Source organism: Pinus tabuliformis, chromosome 7 (genome assembly GCF_031772625.1).
Source record: "Pinus tabuliformis cultivar Carrire ecotype Pingquan chromosome 7, CPIR1, whole genome shotgun sequence".
NCBI classification, from domain to species: Eukaryota; Viridiplantae; Streptophyta; class Pinopsida; order Pinales; family Pinaceae; genus Pinus; species Pinus tabuliformis.
Window position 1 is genome coordinate 2,025,827,385 of NC_142293.1, and position 25,545 is coordinate 2,025,852,929.

Here is a 25,545-nt window from a genome sequence, read left to right on the forward strand (position 1 = left end):
GAGGAGAGGGCCTATCGGAGATCACGAGAGTATGATGAGAGAGAGTCACATGCTTCTCCTCAGCAGGGAGGTCAAGTACCGAGAGCAGGTCCTCAAGGTTCTAGATTGACTGGCATAGGAGGTACTTCAGTGTCAGTGACATCTGGGGCACCGGTGGTGAGTTCACCGAGCACTTCTTTAGGGAGTCCATTGGTACAAAGTTCACATGGCACTTCATCTGACACAGGCACAGGTGCCAGTACATGTTCTTCAGGGACAGGTGTTGGCACAGGCACACTAGGGTCAGTTGGCAGACCTTCAGGTTCACTAGACTGGGGGCAGAGGATGAGGTTCCCTATGGAGAAGCTTCTTTAAGGAAGAGGCGACCCAAGTGGCTTCAGGACATTTTGAAGGAAGCTGAGTCCGTTGGTCCTTCGAAGAGGGTGAACAGGGTGAGTGTGCCACTTGAGCGGTTTCGCAGTTATGTAGCCAAGGCTACTAGCATTGTTGACTTTGAGCCTACTAGCTATGAGGCGGCTGCCAGCCAGGAGGTATGGAGAGAGGCTATGGTGGAGGAGTATGCCTCTATCATTAAGATCAATGTCTGGGAAGTGGTGCCTAGGCCTGAGGGCAAGTCAGTTGTGAATTCCAGGTGGCTCTACAAGGCCAATTATGCTGCGGATGGCAGCATTGAGAAGTTCAAGGCGAGGTTTGTGGCTAGAGGGTTCTCATAGATAGAGGGAGTTGACTATGATGAGACCTTCGCTCCCGCAGCTCGGTACACTTCTATCTAGCACCTTTTTTCTATTGCTGGAGAAATGGGTTGGCAGATCCATCAGATGGATGTGAAGACCTCATTTCTGAACGAAGTTATAGAGGAGGGGGTGTATGTTGAGCAGCCATAGGGCTTTGATGTACTTGGGCAGGAGACCCATGTATGCCGGTTGAGGCGAGCACTCTACGTACTTAAGCAAGCTCCGAGAGCTTGGCATTCGAGGATTGATACTTACTTGCAACAGATGGGTTTCATGAAGAGTGATGCAGATCCGAACCTATACTACATTGTTGTAGGGGATGATCTGCTCATTCTTGTGCTGTATGTTGATGACTTGTTCATTATTGGGGCAAAGAGACTGATTAGTGGTTGCAAGGAGGATCTTGCTATGGAGTTCGAGATGAAGGACATTGGGCTGATGCATTACTTTTTGGGGCTTGAGGTGTGGCAGGAGGAGGGGCATATCTTTTTGGGGCAGGGGCAATATGCTGTGGATGTGTTGAGCAGATTTCACATGGCAGACTGTAGACCCATGTCTACACCTATGATCACCATCTGGAAGAAGCTTCATGCTTCAGATTCTAGTTTGGTGGCTCCCACATTGTATAGGCAACTTATTGGGTCCTTGATGTATTTGGTCAACACTAGGCCAAATATATGCTCTGCAGTGAACACACTTAGCTAGTTCATGGTTGAGCTTAGAATGGTGCATTGGGTAGCTGCAAAGCACAATTTTCGCTACGTGCAGGGGGCTGTTGACTATTGTTTGGACTATAGGCGGGGAGACGGAGTGAGGTTGACAGGTTACACATATTCAGATTAGGTAGGGTGTGCTTTTGACAAGAAAAGCGCTTCAGGGTGTTGCTTCGGATTGGGTTCAGCAGTTGTGTCGTGGTTTAGTCGAAAGAAAAAGTCAGTTGCTTTGAGCTCTTTTGAGGCTAAGTATATGGCTGCTAGCCAGGCTAGTTGTGAGGCCATTTGGCTTTGCAAGTTCTTGTATGGCTTATTTGATCAGGAGTTGAGACCAATGGTTATTCACTGTGATAATCAAAGTTGCATTAAACTCACGGAGAATCCAGTGTTTCATGACAAGTCAAAACACATTGACATCATATATCATTTCATCGAGGATTATGTTCAAAAGGGGGTAGTGAAGTTGGAGTATATATCAACTGATGTGTAGGTGGCCGATGTTCTCATGAAGTCCTTGCAAAGAGGCAAGCATGTCTATTTCAAGGACAAGATGGGTGTGGTGATTAACACTTTCCTCGGTAAGAGGGAGTGTTGATTTTTGATGTACCTTGGACAAGTCGTTTCCCATGGGTTAGTCTCTACCTAGGGAAAAGTGTCGAAAATAATTGTTTTCCTAAGTGTGACTTTATAAAGTGAAAGTGACTTTATAAGTGGTAAAGTCAATGTTAAATTATAAAGTGAAAAGTGACTTTAGATATAAAGTACAATGTGGGTACTTTATATAATGGGTGAGTTAAAAAATAGAAAGTGAGAATTAAATGCACACTTATTCTCATCCCTTGATCTAAATGAATCTGAGCCATTAGATCTTGGGGTTGCCCAAAAGTCATTTAGGAAAACAAAAGGGGGAAAAGAAAAGAGGGACTGCATTCATTCTTGATGAGCAGATTGGAGAAAGGAGGCTGAGAGCTGGAGAAAAGTTATGAAAGAAAAATTTGTTGTAGCAAGCTGAAGGAGTGATTTCTGGGCAAAGTTGGGCACGAAAATCAAGGCATAAAAGATAACAAGGTACAAAACGAACAACATTTAATGCAGTGAGCTGCATGCCGTTCGAGAGAAGTTTTTGAGGATTTTTTTTTGAAAAGAAAATCTGTACAGTATGTACGGAATCTATACAATATAGTCGGTACAGTCCATATTTGTACAATACATACTTTCAACTTCAAGTGGGCATGAAAAATCGAGGCAAAGTGGGATTTTCAAGGAATTTTGGGCTGAAGAGATAAGTTGTATTTTGCTGTTTTGTTTTGTCTTCAAATGTTTTTTTCCTAAACTTGAAAAATAAATAAATTTGAAGAGCTCTCTTATAGGTTTTCCCCAGAGAAGATTGAAGGGGTTTTGCCTAGGTCTAAGTTGACAAAAAAAGTGTGTGTATTTTTATGTGTGTTGCTGGTCTATTTTTGTCCATATTTATTTTCAGCATGTGTTGATAGTCCCATGTGTTTTAATATGAAAATTTCATTTCCAAAATTCTATATGTTGAATGTATGTTTATGGGAAAGTGCATTTAACTGAATGGGAGTGATAAAGTGAAATTAAAACTGGGTTGGGATTGCAGGAAACATTTTAGTCATCAAATTTCAACACAATCTTGTTTTGATGATTAGTCCTTATCCCTTGCAATGTTTTGCTTGATCACCAAATTTTTTGCAATAGAAGCAGTTGCCAAGAAAAATAGTTTGGTACCTATTGGTGTAGCCTTGCCTTGATGGGATATTACTTTCATGGAGGGACTGCTTCTCATTTCTTGACTGAACTTTGTTTTTTGAATAGTCATTGAGATGAGGTCTTTTAACGACACAACAAAACTTCTAGGCTTTCTTCATGATGCACATTGGTGTCTCGTTGGGAATTGGAGGATTCTCCTGTATAGCCAAGTCTAGATTTATCATGTGGTGGCCTTTGGAAGTTGAGTATGTTGTCCAAGGTTTGGGAACTCTTCAAATTCTTGTTGGCCTTGTCCAACTCTCTTTTTAAAGATACCACTTTTGCCTCCAATTTTCCACAAATCTCTTCCTTTTCCTTTAGTTTATTGCTCAATACTTCTATTCTTATAGCTTCTTCCTTCTCGGTTTTGAGGGATGATTTCTTGAGATAGCTCTATGTTCTTTTTCCCAAGTCTCTCATTTTTTTCAGTGCTCAATTGTTCTTCCATATTTCCTTGTACTTTTTCTGGACTTCTTTTTCTTTTGGATTAACTGTTTTATTTGTGAAGGCCATGAAAAATACTTCACTGGCAACTGCTTCAACCATATTCTTCTTCTTCATCAGTCATCACTATCTTTCTTAGAGAAGAAATTCGTTTTGGTTGAGCCTTCCCTCTTGAAGTTTCTTCTCTTAGGCTCATCCTCATCATCATTATCATCTTTAAAAGGACACTTTGCTACATAATGTCCTATTTTCCCACATCTAAAGAAAATGAGAGGTAACTTGCCTTTGAGTTTGGATTCTTTCTTCAACTTCTTGACAAATTGGGCCATTTCAATACCATAACCATCGCTACTACAATCAAAATTCTCTCTTTCTTAATGTCTTGGATGCCTTGAAAGCAATGTTCTTATGAGCTGAATTTCTTGACCTCATCTTATTTACTATTAGAATTCCATGAAGTTCATCCATTGATAAAGAGTCCAAATCTTTTAGTTCGTCTATGGCACAAACCTTGGCATCAAAGTGATGTGGAAGGGATCTCAAGACCTTTTGGACAATCATCTTTTCATTGACTTTTTCGCCTAGTCCTTCGAGAGAGTTGACTAACTCATCTACTTGGAGAAAGTAAGCAACAATATTTTCTTCATCGTTGATCTTGAGACTTTCAAATTGCCTTCAAAAGGTTTGAAGCTTTGCCTTTTTGATCTTGTCATCTCCTTCATAAATAATGATGAGATTGTCCCACGTATCGTTAGCTATTTCAATACCATAACTTTGGTGAAATTTGAATTTGACAAACCACTCGCTATAGAATTCAAAGCCTTGGAATTCGCCACATATGCTTTCTTCCCGTCCATATCTGTTGGTGTAGGAGATGGATTTTGTATCCATCTGTGGCAGATTGCCACACCTCAACTTCAAGAGACATTAAATAGTACTTCATTTGAAGTTTCAAAAGGCAATTTTTTTTCCATCAAATTGTGGGACCTTAGCATCTTTACTGGCCATTGTTATTCAAAAATATTTCCTCCAATTGTTAGGTTGATCTTGAAGAAGTTGGCTTTGATACCAATTGTTGGAAATACTAAGACGAGGGTGATGATGGCAGACTGACCTGCCAATGCTTTATTCTTCAAAAATTCTGTCTCCAAAGCTTCTTTCCAGACACACTGCTTCTGAGAGAGGTTGGTGTTGACCTAGGTTGTCATTGATGTCAATATGGCAATATTCTAGATACTAGATGATCCATGAAGGGGAAGTAGAATAGATCCATGAAGAGACAGGGGCAAGGCCATCAGGATAGCCAAGCCATAAGCAAGAGTCTGTTAATAGAGTAGTTAACAAAGGAGGCATATCAGAGCCATCACTTATGCTTAAGAGTATTGCAGAATATCAGAGGACATCATTGAAAGACATTGCAAAGCCAAAGGAAGACATTGGAGCAAGAGGAGCCACATCGGAGGAGCATTGCATGTAATACATGCCCAAGAAGAACCAAGAGGAAGAAGTCATCAAAAGAGGAGTTAACATGCTAGAGGAGGCAAAATAGAGCTATCAGAGCTATAGGAGGAGCCATATATATATGTCATATATATATGCCAAAGAAGAACATATCGGAGGAGCAAATAGAGCAAGATAGAGGAGCAAAGAGCAAAACAGAGCTATCAGAGAGCATAGGAGGAGTCTTATCGGGAGTAATACATGCCAAAGAGTCTTATCGGGAATAATGTATGCCAGCCAAAGAAGAGCGGAATACATATATGCAGAAGAGTTAAAAGGAGTGGAGTTGTATATAATATATGTATATGCGAAATACACTATCGGAGCAAAGTATGGCAAAGAATGCCAAAGAATACACTATCGGGAGCTATCGGGAACAATATAGTGTATATGCATGCAAATACACTATCGGAGGCGCAAACACATATATATAGGCTATATACACTATCGGAGGCAAAAACATGTACATATAGAGGAATACACTATCGGAGCAGAGAAATATGTAGAGATCGGCGATATTGTAATCGGCGGTTCGGTTATGTGCCACTACCCAAAACCCCCGATTGCTATATATATGTGCGGACCTGACGACATATATGTCCAGGTGTATAAACAGGTGAAGTCCAGGTAAGTGCTTCAAAGCGGGTTTTAAGTGTATTTCATATATGCGGGCCTTTATGTCTTGCCACGTTAAAACATGCAAATTTGCAATATATATATATATATATATATATCATATAAATGCGATATGTGTAGACCCGCTGCAACATTATGCAATGGTTTAATGATATATCGCATCCGCCCATCACAATAATACAAAGGGGTGTCACCCCTGAAAGCGCCGATTGCGATATATGTTGCGGACCCGATGCAACATTACAATTTGGCTTAATGTCATATTGCATCCGCAGGTGAATCGACCATCGGCCATCGGGAAGCTGCGACTGTCGATTGCGATATATGTAGCGGACCCGATAAAGTTATAAATGTGGGCGTAATAAATTTGAAGTCTGCCCTTTAGAGTTCCGGTCGGATTTTCATATATTTCCTATGTATTTTAGTATTTGTGTTTCCCGGGGTTTTAAGGCCAAAAATACATAAAGAACGGTTCCGATAGTTTAGGAGGCCTGAATGAAAGCCAATTGCGATTGCGATTGTGACATGGCATGTGGGTCCATCCTGCTGGTACAATGTCTCCGTAAAACAATAAAGTCCTGTGTATGAACGATATTAAAGAAAAAAAGGGCTCTCTCTGATATCGGTTAATAAGCATCATTTCCTTTGTAATACGACCTGCTCTTCTGTATTAACGTGTCTGTGAAGCAGTGGATAATCTGGAGAGACAGAGGAAGCTACAACGACCGAAAAGCTAGGAAGCTGAAGGGTAAGCTAGCGCAGAAGAAACTGAAAAGCTAAAGCAATGAAGAAGAAGGAAGCCAAAGGACAAGCCAGCGCAGAGGAAGCTGAAGCGAGCGTTGAAGAAGCCAAAGAGCCAGAGGAAAGAGGAAACCGACGGTCAGAGGCATCAGGAAGATACAAAAACAAAGAATAAGCAGTGTTGAATGTCGTTGAAAAGGCTGGAGGAAACAGAGGCAGCTGTAGGGTCTAGCAGAATAGAAAAGGGCTGAAGGATCAATGGGATGGGAGGCATTCGAAGGGTGAGCTTCTCAGCTAATCGTGTTGCCCTGTGAAAGAATTAATCAGGTATACAATGTAGTCTAAAGAATAATTGTGTGATGTAATGAATAAAGTTTTATCTAACATTGTTTGAAGGGAGAAGTAGCCAGCAGAGAAGCAGTCATGCTGAAGCACTTATTGTGAAAGCTAGAATAGATGCTTGAACAGAAAGTTGGTTCTTATGCAGAGCTTAGTGCAGCTAATTGTAGAATCACTAAGGCTGTGTGGAGACATTATCAGAGGTCATGAAGGCTATTGGAGACTCTGTGTGGACAGTATGAAGAGTTGTAAATAATCATTCATAAGAAGACTCGTTGTCATTGATGTTGTAGCATGGAGACTACAGTTAAGCTGTAAACAGACAGAACTCAGTAAAGAAGAGTTTTGAGAGAAAAACATTACTATCAAACATGTCTTGGCACGATTGAGTCAGAACACTTGGGGTTGGTGCCTCGGAAGTAAGAAGGAATGGAGTCCTTGGGGTTGATGACTCATAAGTAAGAAGGATTGGAGTCGTTGGGATTGGTGCCTCAAAAGTAGAAAGGATTGATGTCCTTGGTAATGTTGTCTCAGGAACTGGAAGGATTGAAGTCCTTGGGAGTCGGTGATCCTAAGTCCAAGATTGTTGCCTTGGTGAAAGAGAGTTGGAGCTCTGGAGGTTGGAGCCTCACAAAAGTCCAAGTTGGTGCTTGGCAACTGATTGCAACCATTTATATATTGTATCTATTTTATTGCAAAGATTATATTAATAAAAGCATTGATACTTGTTGTTCATCTTGTGTTCTGAATATAAATGTTTTAACTGGTAAAATAACAGTTGGAAAAAGAAATACTGATTCACCCCCCTCTCAGTATTTCCAACAGTTGGCAACTTCAATTTTGGAGGCCTTTCTCTAAGTATTTTGTTGAGTTTGATGACTCAACAGAAAGTAGACACACGAGGCTATTTGACCAAACCATCAAAGTTCGAAATGGGATCCTAAAGGTTGATTAAAAACACAATTCTGAACTGGTGGGACCCTTCTGTAGGCTGGTGTGACCTTTCTGTAAGCTGGCGCAACCTTTCTGTAGGCTGGGGTGACCCTTCTACTGCAGGTGCGACCTTTCTGCTGCAGGCGCGACCCTTGTACTGCAAGCGCGACCCTTTTACTGCAAGCACGACCCTTTTGATTTTGGTGCGACCTTTCTGTTTCAAATGCGACCCACAATGCAACCCTTCTGTGACTGAGGGTTTTGCTTTCTCGGGGTGATTTCAAGCAAGAAAAAACATGGAAATTCGAGAATTCCTTAGATCTATCATTGAGAAAACATGCAATTAGGATAAAATACTCACAACACTGAGCAAATCTATAGATCTATCTTGTTTGGATGCAAAATTCTCAAAGATACACAATACTCTGGATATCAATCTATAGGATTCCACCATTAAACTACAACAGAATGATTTTTCATCAATTGAAGCAAACAATTTCTTGACATAAGATGATGACAAATACACCATGAAACTCCACTAAATCAATTATGAAAAGAAAAATCACTACACAAAAAATTGTTCTGGCCCTTACTGACCTGATCTACATTAACATCTCTCAAAAAATGAGTTTTTCTCTTTTTTAATGCTCCTCTCTAAATTCGAATTTCTCAAACAACCTAATCCCTATTTAATTGGCCTAACACACACCTAAGCTAACAAACTCTATCACTTCACTCCTAATCTGGGCACTCCAATAAATTTTACAAACAAATAATAAATAAGAACATTTAAGAGGTCCAACCCTCTTTAGTAAATAATTTTGACTGGTCAGGTCAAAGGTAATTTATCTCATTTGATGCTCCTGCATCAGGTGACTCAATATTTCTTTCAAATGTTATATTATGTCAGATAAGATTTTATCACAAGTTAAACCTGAACACAAGAAGTAGAACAAGAAAATTATTTTATTAATGATGATAATGAGGACTCCAATCTTCTTTAACAAAAATTAAGCCCCAACCTGTACAAAAAAATCTCTAACTTCTTCAAGGCTACAACCCTGAATGAGGACTCCAATCCTCAAACACAAATCCAGGCACCAACTTGGTCAAAATGAAGACTCCAATCATCTCAACAAATCCAAGCACCAACTTGGTCAAATTTAGGACTCCAATCCTCCTAGGCTCTAAATTTTCCAAATACTTCAAATCAACTTCTCCAAGATGTTTTCAAAAACCTTTTGTAAGTCTATTCCAAATACACTTCCAATGCTGCTCAAGGAAATCTTCAAGATCTTCTTCAAGGCTGCTACAAAATTTCTCCGAGATATTCCAAAGGGGTTCTTCAAAGTCTAGTTCAAATCTGTTCCTAGAAATCTGCTCCAAACAAGGCTTCATTAATGCTCCAAAAGCTACTTCAAAAGTCTTCAAGAATGCTTAAGAGGGCTGCTCGAAAAGGGCATTAGGATTGCTTCAACAAGCTAGTCTAAAGTCTGCTTCAAGATGATTCTCGAAAATTATTCCAAAGGCTTCTCAAAAGTTTGCTTGAAGACACTTCTCAAAGATTACTTCAATGAGCCCTCAAGTCTATTCAAAGAAAACTTTAAGTCTTCCTAAAAAGCAACGCCAGTATAGAATCAAAATTACTTCTTAAACTTCTGTTAAGAAGGGTTGAGTCATATCACATATGAGGGCCGAATTGCATATACCAAAATCTTCCACTGTTTGAACTTGCTCCTTTCCACAATTCGAATTTACACAAAAGGCTGAGTTCTGGGATGCTTTAGTGCAGGGCTGAGGTCTACTCCAAGGGCCAAGGTCTGCTCCAAGAGGACTGAGACCTATTCTAAGAGGGTTGAGGTCTCCTCTTGCCATAGAGGTAGATTGAAAATTCATAGGTTTGAGGTCTGTTCACTTTATAGGTAGAGGCTGGCTCAAAAGAAAGCCCTAGTTCTGTTCTAGAGATAGGCCGAATTCTTCTACAAAGATGCTCTACGAACCTGATCTGGAATTGGCCCAAAAGGTAACTCCAAATTATGATCAAGGGTGTCACCAAAATACCATAGTCGAGAACCCAAAGAAACCAGAAACCAAAACCAATGCTTCTTCTTCTTCACTTCACATGGTTCATGAGATATGAACCTATCTTCCTTAAGATGAATTGCCGCAACTCCTTTTGCTTGCTTGTGCTTGGACGAGTGAATGCTGAAATGGAGGAGAGATGACACTTATTTATACTAGTTCAATCACCCAATTGAATTGACATGTCTATTGGAGAAGGGGTTGACTTGTTCAGGCGGGGCCAACTTGGTCAGTGGTTTTCCAACATAGAAAAATCATTTCTCTTCAACGAAGAGGAGTTAGGAGGCATGCAAATACTCGTTGGAAAATGATTACAGTGCTCTTTAAGCTTGTGCACTTTTCTTCTTTAGCTAGACAACCCTTTGCCACCAATAACAAACTATTTCTCAACACAACACGAGGTTACTACGCTAAGCTAATCATTCCAAGAAGTCTTGGAAGATGAGGTCTAGGGTTCTTCTCACACTTTCTCGTAATTCGTACAACCATTGTTCTCTTTTGGGATATGATTCACTCTTCCCTTTAGAGGTAAGTAACGTTATCTTCTACAATTGTTGGTTGTTTGGTTGGAGGTTTTACTTCTTGGAAGGACCTCCTAGCAAGAATTTGGTTCTATTAGTTGTCTTGTTTTGATGCTAGGGTTTTATCTTAGGTGTGTTCCACCTAGCATTCCAAAACCTCAAGCATTGAGATACCAAATCAAGAGAGGACATAATTCATTATCCTTGTCTTTTGTGGAAGAAGCATCATATCCTCATTCCAACAATTTGTAATCAATTTCTTTACAAAATTATATTTCAAAATTCCTTGTATTTTTTTCTTATAAACTTGTAGTTAGCACTAAATATTAAAAAAACTTAAAAAACCAATGGAAAGTTGGAAACAATGTCCTAGTTCAAATGGTTAATGTTCAAGGTTTTGTAGGAAGAGGATGATGTGCCTCATAATATGGAATGATCAGATGCCCCAATGCCTTGGTCAAAAGGTGCAACAACCTGCTTAGAAATGTCCCCTGTGGAGGCACAATTGGGTTGGACAGCCTGTTTGAAGAGTTGAAGAAGCAATCTTTTGTCCTTTAAGGGATGGCTAGTGAAACCTGGAGCAAGCACCTAACACAACTCGTGGAATCAAGTGAGATCAACGTCAAAGTTTTATTGAACCATAGGAATTTCATTGCAGGCCCAATTGAATGGGAGGGTTATCAATGAGCTCTATTAGGTGCTTCCAACCTCGAGGGGAAGAATAGTTCCTAGGCCAATCTATTGATCATAAGGTGTTAGTGAAATAAGATGAAATGGAATAGGGAAATACTTTAAGATGCCCCTTTGTGGTGCACCACCCATGTAACCAATGCCATTGAGTAATATAGTGTGAAGAGGGAGCAATCTTGGGGCTTGGGTTACCCCTTTCCTCAACCTATTTTTACCACCCACCGAGTGCGCCTTTAGCATAGCTTGTGTTACAAGCTTTAATAGATGCATCAAATACCCCCTGAGATGTAGCAGTCATTGCTCATCAAGGTTGGGACATTTAGAAGTAATTTTTATTTAGATAGACCATGATATATGAGGAATTGGGTGATGGCTAATGAGTGGGGTAGAGCTCAGGCTAGGTTTTTGTCTACACACTTAGAAGTTATCCCAACCATATTTTGCCTTTCCCTTTTTTTCTGATGATGTGGCTTTTCTTGGGTTCTTTCTTTCTTTCTTTCCACTGCATCAACCTCTTAGGGCCAAGGTCTAGGTCTTTGAAGATATGGCACATAGGGGCTGACCAATGACTGTGAAAAGTAAGCGATCAACCTAAAGGAAGGATATAACAAAGGCAAGAGAGCAGAAAGCGGAAGATATGTGTAAGACATGGACATACATCATCAATAAAGGCCTCCTATTTGTGTCCCCCCTGAATAGTGGAAAGACAAGGTCTCAAGGGAGTTCACATTGGACTAGGGGCAGATGATAACCACCAAGGTGAAGTAGGGGAACATGAATACAGTCTAGAGTGGTCCATCATCTGAATCAGCCCTTGATCCATACTGAAATGTCTTAAATCATTAAAAGAAAAGCCCGTGATACAAAAATGGTTAGCATGCCACATATTTGGAGATCCACTGTCATCCGAGGAATTGGCTAGACGATGATAAATGATGACTGGAGAGTGGCTGAGAGGCAAAAGGGGATGCCTGCATGTGGATCAGTGTGGGGCTGCTGGCTGGATCAAATAAGTGAAATTTTTTTCCCTGGGGGTTACCCAAAGGTAGGAGGGTAACAGGGTTCCATCAGAGATAACTGGGTATCCTTTGTTGGAGGTCTCAATTTTGCGTTATTTGACATTGGCTGTTCTCTTTTGGTTCAATGCTATCTATATATATATATATATATATATAATTCGGATGTGTTGCTTGTTCCTATTTGTTATCTGTTTTGTACACATTGTAGTAGTTAGGCTGTGTTTTAACTTATAACCAATTGACTGAATGCATTTCATCACTTGATCTGTATAATAGAATCAAAATGCGACAGGGAATTGGAGGTTCCCTGATGTCAATAATCATTGAATGGGTGAACAATCTAAAAGTGATTTCTATATCACTTGTACCGTTGATGGTGAGGGTTTTCAACATCTTCCAGAACATGTTTCTTAAAATTCCTTTTCCAAGAAACAAGAGGAACCCTCAGATGTTGACATGTTAATGTCCCCGGGCAACTGGAGGTCCCCTGATGTGTGTGGTTGATTTATGGTGACAGAATATGAAATTGTTTTCTGATTTCTCTGGATCATTTTTGGTGAGGGTTTTCAACATACATGCTGTTTTATGATATTTTAAGGTTGAAAACTATAAGACGTAATTACATTACCTATTAATAGCTTGGAATTTGAAATAACTGATTTTGTTTTACGAACTAGGTTTTGTTGAAAGGTCAAAGTTAAAAATGGGCTTTTGATGGGGTGCATTATTTGAACTGTTCTGATCTTCAATGAATTTTTCAGTAAAATTAGGGTAGCTGTTTCTGTTTTTAATGAATCATTTATGCCCCTACAGTGATGGGTTCTAAGGAGCATCCTTTATGGAAGCTGGAAGTCTTTGGATCTGTCAGAGCAGATGGAGAGAGCTTGGAAGAAGTGACAGAAAGTCAGACTGCTGAGTTGGTTGGTGGTTCTGGTGGTGGTTCTGGTGGAACTCTTCTAATGTTTTTGCAGACACTGACACTGGCTAACAATTCACTGCTTTCCACTGCTGGAGGACATGGTGGTCATGTTGGTGGTGGAGGTGGAGGCGGTGGAAGGGTGCATTTTCACTGGTCCAGCATTCCTACTGGAGACGAGTATGTTCCAATTGCAAATATAAATGGCACAATTTTCACAAGGTTGTATGTTCAACCATTTTAGACTCTAAAGTTTATTTGGCCTTTTCATGTATTTGTCTCTGGATTTTGGGACATATAACTGATACACGTATGTTTTTCTTTTGGTGATGGAGAATATAACATTTGAAGTTTGGTAGATAGATTAGTGATATAGTCTGGAGATGGGCTTAGATTATATTCATTAAGAATTTACTGGTTATTTTTTTATTTGTTACTGAATCATCATTTTTTTCATGGTAAAAATGATTCTCCCATAGAGTAACAACATTAATTAAGCTGGATTTTGTTAAATAAATCATAAATGTAACTGTTTTGAATTATATTTCTACATTTCTGAACTATCTGACTTGAGATTTCATTGGTTGGTTTTGTACAAGGATTTATTTAGGAAAAATGAGGGGTTTTCATTTGGTGTCTTAGTTGGAGACTGTCCATTTCATCTAGGTTCCCTCCAGTAGAGACCCAAGCCAATTACTTGGCTACTACATCAAATTTGAGATTTGACCTGCTATCACAAGGGGACTTCCATTCCTTTTGAGCACATACCGAGTAGTCCATGGGCTGTCTTTTAACATCGAAATGCTGTGTTTTATAAAGCCACGATGGTTTTTTGATATCTAGAATGCCCCTTTCTGATTGCTGGATGTGTCTAGCATTCTTCTCCTTTATTTGCACTCACAGTTTTCTGGATGCCTTTCTTTCTTGAACTCCAAATTTTATATAAGATTAAAATATTTTTTCTATCAAAAATTCTTAATTTATGTCCAGCTACAAAAGTGACAAGCAGTTTCAAACTTTCAACAACCATCACAAATGGAGGAGCCTGATATATATGCAGTGTAGGTTCAACAACCTCCACAATTGAATAATACTATCTTTACCAAAACCTATCTTCTGACTCACTTGAGAGGACAAGTCAAACGACTTACAAAATAAATGGACTAATGCCACATCTACAATCTTCAAGCAATGAGCACTCAAGGAAAGAGGATGCCTCCTCAATATAGGTGCGAGACCATGTCAAACATCTCAAGGAAAATGCACAAAATGCTCCAAGGGAGGAGTGCTCCACTTCGTAGGTGGTTAGACATGCCAAAAATAGGTAAAATGGCTACGGATTAAGTCCCGTAACTTCCACAGGTGTGAGATAAATGATATAATATGAGAGCTCTCACTCAGTCTCCTATGAGAATCCTTCAAAATGGTGCCAATGAATGGAGATGAGTGGCACATGTGGTCTTCCAATAAGATGTCTCAATCAAATGATAAAATATGCATGAAAGAGATCCCCCATGTGGCATATGGGCCTCTAAGGTGGCATATCCCCCTCATATATGCAATAAACTTGTAAAAAAGTGTGCTAGGGGGTCGATGCAAAGATGATGTCAACAAGTGATAAAATAATGCCATGACCCATATGCTTGGTCAACAAGATCCTTATTACCTTGAAGAAAGGGGTGACAGCCTCATCTTCATGCATAAAATAATATTATATGGGTTTGCAGTCCTCCATGTGAAATCTGCTAAGAATATCCACAATGTACTTCCCTTGTCCTGGGAAGAAATGCCCCTCCTCCTGCCACACCTCTAATCCTAGAAAATAATGCATCAAGTCGATATCCTTCATCTCAAACTTTGAAGTAAGATCTCTCTTGCAGCTCTCAATGAGTCTCTCTGCACTAGTGATGATCAAGTCATCAACATACAACACTAGAATGAGAGGTTCCTCACCCACCACAATGAAGTATAGGTTCGGAGAAAGAGTGAGGTCTTAAAGCAGTTTCAAGAGTTCAAAGCTCTTGTGGAGACCCAGATAGGTAGGAAGATCAAGGTCTTCAGGTTGGACAATTGAGGGGAGTATACCCTTGGTGAGTTTGTTGATTTTTGTGCTGAGGCAAAGATTAGGAGGGAGTTCACAGTTTCTTACTACCCCCAGCAAAATGAGGTTGCAGAGAGGAAGAACAGATCCATTGCAGGGGCTGCCAAAGCCATGTTTCATGATCAGGGGTTACCTTTATTTTTGTGGGCAGAGACCGGCAACACTGCTGTGTACTTGCAGAACATGAGTCCACATCGTGCCTTGGGGAATGTGACTTCAGAGGAGGCTTTTCTACGAAGAAGCCTGATGTTGGGAACTTTCGTATCTTTGGGTGCCTTACATATTCCTATGTCCCCAAGGAGAACAAGACCAAGCTAGAGCCCACTGCAGACAAGGGCATCTTTGTGGGTTATAGCGAGACCTCGAAAGCTTATCGGATTTATATTCCTGCGCAGAGAAAAATGGTTGTTAGGCGGGATGTGAAGTTCGAGGAGGAGAGAGCTTTTAGGAGGTCACGAGAGTTAGAGTATCTAGAGTCACCAGACCCTTAGGAGCAGCTGAGTCAATCATAGGGATCCAATGGTTAGGGATCAGGAGGTACGTCGATTACAATGTCAGGTCCATTAGTGAGCAGTGGCTCTCAAAGTCAGGTTGGTGGTTCTTTGGGCAGCATGCAGGGCAGTTCGTAGAGCAGTTCATAGGGTAGTCCACTAATGGATAGTTCGCACGGTACTTCAACATCTACAGGCACAGGTTCAGGCATGAGGTTAGTTGACAGGCCTTTTGTAGTTCAGGCTTCTGATGATGATGAGGATTCTTTCACTTTGGTGCGAGAAGTATGCTCAGGGAAGAGGAAGCCCAAGTGGCTTCAAGATACCTTGCGCGAGGCCACATCAGTTGCTGGGCCAAAGAGATAGATTAGAGAGAGTAAACCACCTGAGCAGTTCTGTAGTTACATGGCATTGGTAACAGGCATTGTTGACTCTGAGCCTTCTAGTTATGAGGAGGCAACCAGCTAGCAAGTCTGGAGAGAGGCCATGATGGAGGAGTATTCTTCTATTATGAAGAACGATGTTTGGGAGGTAGTGCCAAGGCCTGAAGGTAAATTAGTTGTTACTTCCAAATGGCTCTACAAGATAAAGCATGCTGCAGACGGCAACATCGAGAAGTTCAAGGCTCGATTTGTGGCGAGAGGGTTCTCACAGGTAAAGGGAGTTGACTATGAGCAGACCTTCGCTGCCGTAGCTCGGTATACATCTATTCGTTCCATTATACCGATTGCAGCAGAGATGGGTTGGAAGATCCACTAGATGGATGTGAAGACCGCATTTCTCAATGGCTTCATTCAGGAGGAGGTTTATATTGAGCAACTGCAGGGATTTGAGGTGCATGGGAAGGAGTCCCATGTATGCAGATCAATGTTTTTAAAACCGGAACCAGTGACCAGACCGGTCCACCTAATGAACTGGTTTACCGACCGGAACCGGTCTAACCGGGACTGGTTTGGTCTAAACGAACCGGTTTTAAAAAAATACATTAAATAATTAATTTTTAATGAAACAAAACTATTTTTAAGATGTAAAACCATGATTCCAAGCCAATAGAGACAAAATATGCAAAGTTTGCTCATTTATATACCATGTAAAGGTGAATATATCAAAATGGCACCGAGTACAATACATATCATCGACAAAATAGCAAAATACATAAGAAAAAATGGCCTATAAAGTCCAAGCTGTTGAAACTTGAAGCTTTGGAAATGTGTCTAAATGGATAAACAACAGAGATAGAACATCATGTTTTTGTCAAATAGGTCTAACTCAGGTGGTTGAGAGAAGAAACTGTTATCTTCCCCACCAGAGTTCAAATCCTGCAGATGACATGTTCACTATTTGTGAGGCAATCGACATTGAGGCTCTTCATAAGCTATGAGGAATACCTCTCGCTTATGGGCTGGAGGGTGGGGTGATAAATTGGATGTAAACAACAAAAAATTGTCATTTTTCTGGTAAGGATAAAGAAAGAAAAAATTATCGGTGGAGAGTTATGAACCCCATGTCCACATTATCTCAGTCCGAGTTCAATGTGGGGAGCTGTCAAATTCAGCCAAAGCATGCTCTGTTCTATGGCTCTATGCCCATCAAGGTATGAACCGGGATCATTTGTGTTAACAACTTAACACCCCATTTTAACCATTGACCACAGCGCAACAGACCAGACATACGATGTCATCTGCTACCTGAGCACATTTCATAATCCTTTCTTGCTATTTATGGCCTAGGTCAAGGTTAAATTTGAGCTTCTTAGTGCAATGGGGGCACAATCAGCTTCCTTGACACTGGGAGATAATCAGAGAGATGTGGCAGAAGCAGGCTTTAAAAGATATTTTGAAGCAGCCAACATATGTGAGGCACTTACCAAACGGGTTCCATGCAGGTTACAAGAAGGCTAGGCTCTCAATAACTTTGGCAACTATCCCTTTGAAGAATTTTTTTTTGCAACTTCTGTGAAATAATTCATTTAAAGGGGCATGAAAATTGTTGTACTTTTGACAGAAAATCTCAGATGTGCAGTAGTTAATAACTTAATACCAATACAGGCATTCGAATGTAAAAAAGTAAAATGGTTATGCAAGAACAAATATTAAGGATCTTTATCAAACTAAACTACACATAAAAAAATACCACTGCTTCATTCAAGAACACTTTGGATGGACTTTCAGATACCTGTGTGCCAAATTAACAAGCTTTTCATTCACAAGACCATGGTAGACTCCAATGACCTCTGCCCCTTCCATACGTAGCAAATCACTTTGAATTCCAGTTATAGGATCTTTCATAACAATATATCCCACCTTTACTTCCCCCCCAAAACCCCTAAACCACAGGCAAAATCCCTTTTTTTGCATGTTTCAGTGGGCGTGCCTAAAACCGGCCGGTTTAGGACAGAACCGGCCGGTTTGATACAAACCGGCCGGTTCTGTCCTAAACTGGCCGGTTTTCACTGGTTAGGGCTAAAAAATGGCGAAATGCCCTATCAAACCGGGTATACAAACCGGTCGGTTCTGTCCTAAACTGGCCGGTTTTCACCGGTTAGGGCTAAAAAATGGCGAAATGCCCTATCAAACCGGGTTTTTTGGCCGGTTCGGTCCGGAGCAGCCTTGCTAACCGGTAACCGGTTTTCAAAAACGGTTTTAAAAACACTGATCAGATTGAATAAGGCACTCTATGGCCTGAAGCAAGCTCCTAGAGCTTGGTTTTCTAGGATTGATACATACTTGCAGCAGTTGGGTTTCACAAAGAGTGAGGCTGATCCGAACCTATACTTCATTGTGCTGGGTGAGGAGCCTCTCATTCTGGTGCTGTATGTTGATGACTTGATCATCACTGGTGCAAAGAGACTCATTGAGGGCTGCAAGAGAGATCTTGCTTCAAAGTTTGAGATGAAGGATATCGGCTTGATGCATTATTTTCTGGGATTGGAGGTGTGGCAAGAGGAGGGGCATTTCTTCTTGGGACAAGGGAAGTACATTGTGGATATTTTTCGCAGATTTCACATGCAGGACTGCAAAACCATATCTACACCTATGATCACTAACTGGAAGAAGCTTCACGCTTTTGATATCGAGTTGGTGGATCCTACTCTATACAAACAGTTGATTGGTTGTTTGATGTATTTGGCCAACACTCGACTAGATATATGTTTTGCAGTTAGCACTATGAGTCAGTTCATGTGTGAGCCCAAGAGAGTGCATTGGGTAGCTGCAAAACACATTCTTTGTTACTTGCAGGGGATTGTGGATTTTGGTCTAGATTATAGACAGGGTGATGGAGTGAAACTGGTAGGGTACACGGATTCAGATTGGGCAGGTTGTGCTTCAGATAGGAAGAGTACTTTCGGGTGTTGTTTTGGGTTGGGTTTGGCAGTTGTGTTGTGGATCAGCCAGAAACAACAGTCAGTTGCATTGAGTTCAGCTGAGGCAGAGTATATGGCTGCTAGTTTGGCTAGTTGTGAGGCCATATGGCTTCGCAAGATGTTGTTTGGTCTATTTGGTCAGACATTGAGACCTTCAGTAATTTACTGTGATAATCAGAGTTTCATAAAACTCACGGAGAATCCAGTTTTTCATGACAATTCAAAGCATATTGAGATTAAGTATCACTTCCTTAGAGGCTATGTCCAAAAGGGCGCTGTCAAGCTTCAGTTCATTTCCACAAATGAGCAGGTAGCGGACATTTTCACCAAAGCCTTACCACAGGGCAAGCATGTCTACTTCAGAGACAAGATGGGAGTGGTGAGGAACGCTTTCCTCGGTAAGAGGGAGCGTTAAAATTTGGGTACCAGAAGGCAAGTGGTTCCCTAAGGCTTTGATCTTTGGCCTAGGGAAAAGTAACCAAATTTATTTTTTATTTTTCTCCTAAAGTGACTTTATAAGTGGTAAAGTCAATTTAATTTAAAAGTGACTTTATAAGTGGTAAAGTTACATTCTAATTTAAAAGTGACTTTATAAGTGGTAAAGTTACATTCTAATTTAAAAGTGACTTTATTGAAGTGAATGAAGAATTAGAAAGTGAAAAAGTGACTATGGAAATAAAAGGATAAGTGGGTTTTTATTTAAGTGGGTGAGTTAAAAAATAGAAAGTGAGAATTAAATGCACATTTATTCTCATCCCTAGATCTAAATGAATCTCAGCCATTAGATTTTAGGGTAACCCAAAAGGTCATTTAGAGAATAAAAGGAGAAGAGAAGAGGAAAAGATCAATTCATTCTTTCATGAGCATTTGAGAGAAAGAGAAAAGAGAGCAAGGAGAAAATTTCTCAGCGGTTAGGAAGTGAAGGAGAACAACAAGAAGACATTTTAGCAAATCTGGGCAGCAATATTTATTGGCACGCATTCCAAGGAAAAACCGTACAGCAAGAGAAAGGCATAGAAATTGAAGAAGAGAGACAAGAAGTTCTGGGCAATTTTTCGAGGTTGGCCGTACAATAGTTAATGTTGTTTTATTGCTGTAAAAATTTCTGTTTTGGCTGTTTGCTGATTGGCATGATTTTTGAGGTGGAGTTCAAGCACGGAAATCGAGATCTGTAATTTGTGGTTGCTGGAATTTTTACTGTGTATTTCAGTTTCTTTGTAAAAGCATTTTCAGAAATAAAGAAGAGCTCTCAAACTGGTTTTCTCCAAGAGTTGTAGGGGGTTTCTCTAGGGTCACATTGACCAAAAATCACTCTGTTATTTTCTGTGTGTGGCTGTCATAATTTTGCTATGTTTTATTTCTGCAATTGTGAAATCTCTAAATTTGTGTTTCTAGAAAAATATTGTCATTTCCAGATTTTAGAATTTTTATCATGCTTGGATTTAAAACTAAATGCATGGAGTGATAAGGAAAACTGATAATCGGAGTGGGGGTTGAAATTTCTTCACCAAGTGGGTGAGTGCTCCATGAAAATAGTTCAAACTATGCTCGAATAACCCATCTCCAATGTGAAACCAAGTTGATAAACCATATGCTCAAGAAAGAGGTGTCCACATGGTCAAAATGTGGTCAAAGCTTCTTTGTATAATCAAACCAACATAAACATGTGCTCACAAACAGTAGCATTCCACCTGGACTAAGGTAAATGCCAAAGGTAAATGCCACAAACTAGGTTACTAGCACTAGGAGGTTTTATCGACATCAAATGCACTAATAATCTCTAGAAGCATATGAAAGGGTTCAATAGGCTAGGTGCTCCAATAAAATGTTCTCAACCATAATGATTGTCATCATCATGTGAAATAGGACCTCATGAACTAGGAAATTCATTCCCTAGACAAATGTTTATCACATCATCATCTATATTATATCTTACAACACTAATCATGTTGGAACCATATGGAGGAGGATATATCATTATCGAATATACCATCATATCACTTAGACCCATCATGGTGCCATTGGTTTTGTAAGTAATGTACCATTGGTCAATCAATGATGCTCGACACCTTGCCTTGGAGGTTGTGTTGGAGAGATTCCTGTGATTGGATCTTCTCAGTTGAGCTAGGGTTTGATGATTTACCCTAGCTAGTGTTTTTGGATAGTAGGAGAATTTTTACTAGCGTTGAGAGAAAGCTATGGCATATACTTCTACTTCATTTTGATTTTTTATATGAAGTTTTTAGCTGTCCACATCTTTTTTCATTTTCAGATTTGGAGTTAAGCTATACATGTTTTTTATGCTTCGCTGTTTACAACCATCTATGGCTTGCTGATTTGGTATAAATAAAGGGAAAATTCTTAAGTGATTTGACATCCAAAGAAGAATATAAGGGCCTGATTTTACTGGTGTAAAAGTGCATTCTCAGAGCTGATTACTGGCTGATAAGTTGCCCTAAAAGGGGCTGAAACTTAGGTATTTGTTTGGTATCTTTTCTCTTTGAACTGTTGATAATTTTGGGGCAGTTTGAAGTGAATTATTGTGATATTTCCACTACTATTTTGTACTGTAATTTACACCAGTGCCAAAGGCTGAAAATTCTAAGGTTAATAGCAGGGAAACTTTCTAGGAAGAATCTGAATTTCAGTTTTGCATTGATTTCCTGAGTGCATTAAATCTCCATAAATATGTTGCACACTCCAAGAGCAAATTGTAGTTATGGTAGTAGTTAGTATCTGAATTTTGTAGACTTGAGTTAAGTCACATGACTCAGTTGCAGTCTCTTGATAAATTTAGGCCACAATTGTTGCATAAAAATGATTAAGAATGAAAATACTAAATAGTAATAGCTTAGTTGATGCTGGAGCAATTGAGTTTTATAGACCAAAAATTTGATGAGTACATGACTTTCGTAGGTTAAGAATATTGTAACGAAGAAATTTCGTATACTAAGAGGAATGCTCTGATACAAATTTAACAAAGTAAGTTCGTACTCTGAAATAATCTTCAGAATACTTTGAAGGCAAAGACAGTGATTGTAGGACAAATAATTATATATAAGAATATTTGAAGACAAGTGAGATGATGTGATCACTGATTACAATTGAGGATCCCGTATATATAGCTAGGTAGGTACCCTTTCACGAATTGTCATGTCCATAGACATATACCTCTTTATTAACTAATCTATTATTATGATTATTATTTATTTATTTATATTTGTGTTATATTCATACCATCGCCTTCCTCTTCAAAAAGCTTTGTCCTCGAGGCTTATTGCTGATAACACATATCATCTGTTCTTTGTCTTTGAAATCTATTTGCACCTTTTGGAATTCTTCAATTTGTCATCTTCGTCGATAAAAGATGATAAGATCCTTGGAGCGATAAATATGTGAAAATTTCAAGTCTGAAATCCTATTGCAACAACTAGAAATTATTTTTCTAATTGTTAATTAATTTAACAATTTATCTGCTGTGACAAATACCAAATAATTCACACTACAACCTTTACAAATAAACTGAGGAAGAAAATAGCACTGGAAACTGAGAAAATACTAGCACACACACAAAAAATTGACATAGTTATTTTTGGACAAAGGTCCCCAGAAAAACCTGTGCAACAAATGAGAGCTTTTATTATTATGAAACAACGAGAGAAAATCTGAGTACAACTAGATGCTGAATCTGGCTATCGTATAGAGAAAGATATTGGCAAAAATCTAGTGAGAAATTTTCCTCACCCCACAGGCAAATGCGGGCTCTGACCGCAACTCTAAATGAGCTGTCCAAACTGCTTCTGCGCAGGCCTGCGTCACCCTAGCACAGTCCTTTCTATGCTCAGCCTAAATCAGCTGCTCCTGTAGCCTTCCTATCTGCTACTGGATGAGAAGCTACCTCTGCAGCCTTTTGGAACTTGTTGTCGACCTCTGGAACTGAAACTCAGCTTGTCTCCAGTAAAATCGAATTGCCTCTAGAGGCTTTTGTGTAGCTCCTATGTTAGACTCACTATGGCTATCTTTGCCTCTCCGTAAATGTGCTTGCTGGATCTAGAAAGTGTTGAAATTTCTAAGTTTAACCCGTTAGAAATTATTCCTGCATTATCTGGTTTATTTCACCTACGTGTTTATTCCTTAACAAGTTATTTAATCATATAAATGCTGAAAATAAACACAAATTCAGCCTCAACCATCTACAGTCATCAATTGAAAATAACAGACAAACACACAAGGGACACCATTATTTTTTGATAATCGTCCCAGGAAAAACCCAACTTGGGAAAACTAGTGCAACAATTCTGAGGGTTTTATTATTAAGCAGCTTTCTTGAGTACAACTAGGGTGCCAAACTGGCTCACCCAACAGAGATATCTATCTGACAGTAATACTATTGGAATTTCTAAGTCTAACTATTAGAAATCCTTCCTGTACTTTATGATTTATTTCTTCCTACTTGTTCTGTTAATTAACAAGTTATTTACCATGTAAATACTGAAAATAAATACAAGTACAATCTCAACACATACAGGTCATCAATTGAAGGAAAAAGAAGCACACAAGTGACACCATTATTTTTGGACTAATGTCCCCGGAAAAACTCAATGCAGGAAAACCGGTGTAGCTCTCTGAGGGTTTTATTATTAAGCAGTTTCAGAATACAATCTGGGTGCTAGAAATGGCTCACCCAACAGAGAATTCTCTTGATAGTAGTACCTCTCAGTCAGAGATAGATATCAGCCCCAATCTGCCCCATGAAATCTCCCAACGTTAACCTCTAGGGTCTGCGTTAGCCTCTCTAGCCTAGCGTCTGCCCAACGTCAGCCTCTCTGGCCCAACATCAACCTCTCTGGGCTCTGCGTCAGCCTCTGGAGCCTCTGTGTCTCCCTAGGGCCTCTCCCTCCCCATGCTCTGCGCAGCTCTTGGTTGCCTTTGCGTGGCCTGTGGCTGCGTCTGCGTGGCCTCTAGCTGGCTCTACATCAACCCTCTCCTGGCTTCTGTGCTGATGCTTCTGATAGAATCTCTGCCTCTCTGCTACTGCATCCACTGCCCCTCAGTTGCAACTCTGATCACTCTTTCGATTTCGTTAGCAAGCCCTGCCCTAAAAAATAAAATTCTTGATCAACTCGGTGTGTTCTCTAAGTGACCCTTAATCCTCCTCTTATACTTTTCTCGTTGACAATTCAACGACCGAGATTAAGTCCCTAATCAATGACTAAAATTAGATCTGGCTTGGTCCATTACTTTTGGACCATTCTAACGCAATTTTATATTAATTCACATTAATATTTTATTTTCCCTAAGTTTAGACTTAGGGACTCCATTAAAAATATTAATTATTTTAATATCTCCCAAGTAGGTTAGATTTTGTTCAAACCATTTTTGGGTATAGGAGATCTTATGCGCTTTAGCCTCTCCACCAATTTTCGTGGCTAGAGCACATCCGATGCTACCCTACATCAACACTCCCTCTTAGCGAGGACTGTGCTCTAGTAATACTCCTCACTGAGCATCGCCCTGATCATCCGGCGTCGGTCCTTGTGCTGATGCTAGGCCTACTGCCCAACATCCTCTGTACTGCTGCATCATGTATTGCTACCCATGGCCTTGCCACTGCCACTGCTGCATCTGTACAACAGCGCCCTCTGCATCCGTGGTGCTGCCCATGGCCATGTCACGGTCACTGCTGCATTTGCACTGTAATACCTCTCATCATGCTGCATTGTGCTGCCCATAGCACTGCCATTGATAACCGTTGCACTACAACTCAGTTATTGAGAAGTAAGTAATTGATCTCCCAACTTTGGCATCTCTGTCAATTTTGATACTACTCTTCGGGGCTCTCGTAGCAAGGTATAATCCAAGGGGTTGGGTACCTTGAGGATCCTGCCCCTCATCGCTCGTAGTCCGTCTGACTACAACTCGATGTCTCCCCACTTCCTCTCACGACGTGCATGAGCACTCATGGCACAATCATCATTTGTCTCCACTTCTTTCTCCGCCCTTGCTGGCGCAACCTTGGTCTCAGAAGCCTCTCCCTTTCTCTTCTTCCTTGGACACTGGCTCGCATAATGATCCAGTTCCCCATAGTGGAAGCATTTGACCTTGGAGAGGTCCTTCTTTCGTTTCTCCTGCTTTCCCTCAGATGCTAGGGCAACATCGTCTTCTTCCTCCTTTTTGATTCTGACCCCTTTGCTGCTGCTTCGTGCCTTGGTTAGCCTTCTGATCTCTTCCTGACAAAGAGCCGCCCATAGTTCCTCCCAATCTGGAAGGGTTGATCTGCCTAGTATGCTCTGGACACATACCTCCCAATCCTCTGAGACTGCATTCAATGCAGTCCAAACCATTAATTCCTGATCCGGCATGGCCCCTGTGGAAGTCAGCTGATCCTGGATCTCCTTCAATCGACTGAGGAAGATGTCGATCTGTTCTCCTTTTTGCATCTGATATGACTGCAGCTGATTTTCTAGTAGCATCTTCCTTTGCATGAAAGTATGCTGATACGATTTCGTCAGGGCCTCCCACATTGCATTTGTTGTGTCCTTTTCGGCAATATG

At 40.3% G+C, this 25,545-nt stretch overlaps 1 protein-coding gene across 2 annotated transcripts in view; it reads left to right on the forward strand.

The window, feature by feature from the left end:
• LOC149256630 (uncharacterized) overlaps positions 1 to 25,545 on the forward strand; it is a 396,827-nt gene that overhangs the window by 207,397 nt on the left and 163,885 nt on the right. For both annotated transcript variants that reach the window (XM_089460804.1, XM_089460805.1), the window contains exon 12: positions 12,933 to 13,257. In XM_089460804.1, coding sequence (XP_089316930.1) covers positions 12,933 to 13,257 — 325 coding nt within the window. The remainder of the gene's footprint in view (positions 1 to 12,932; positions 13,258 to 25,545) is intronic.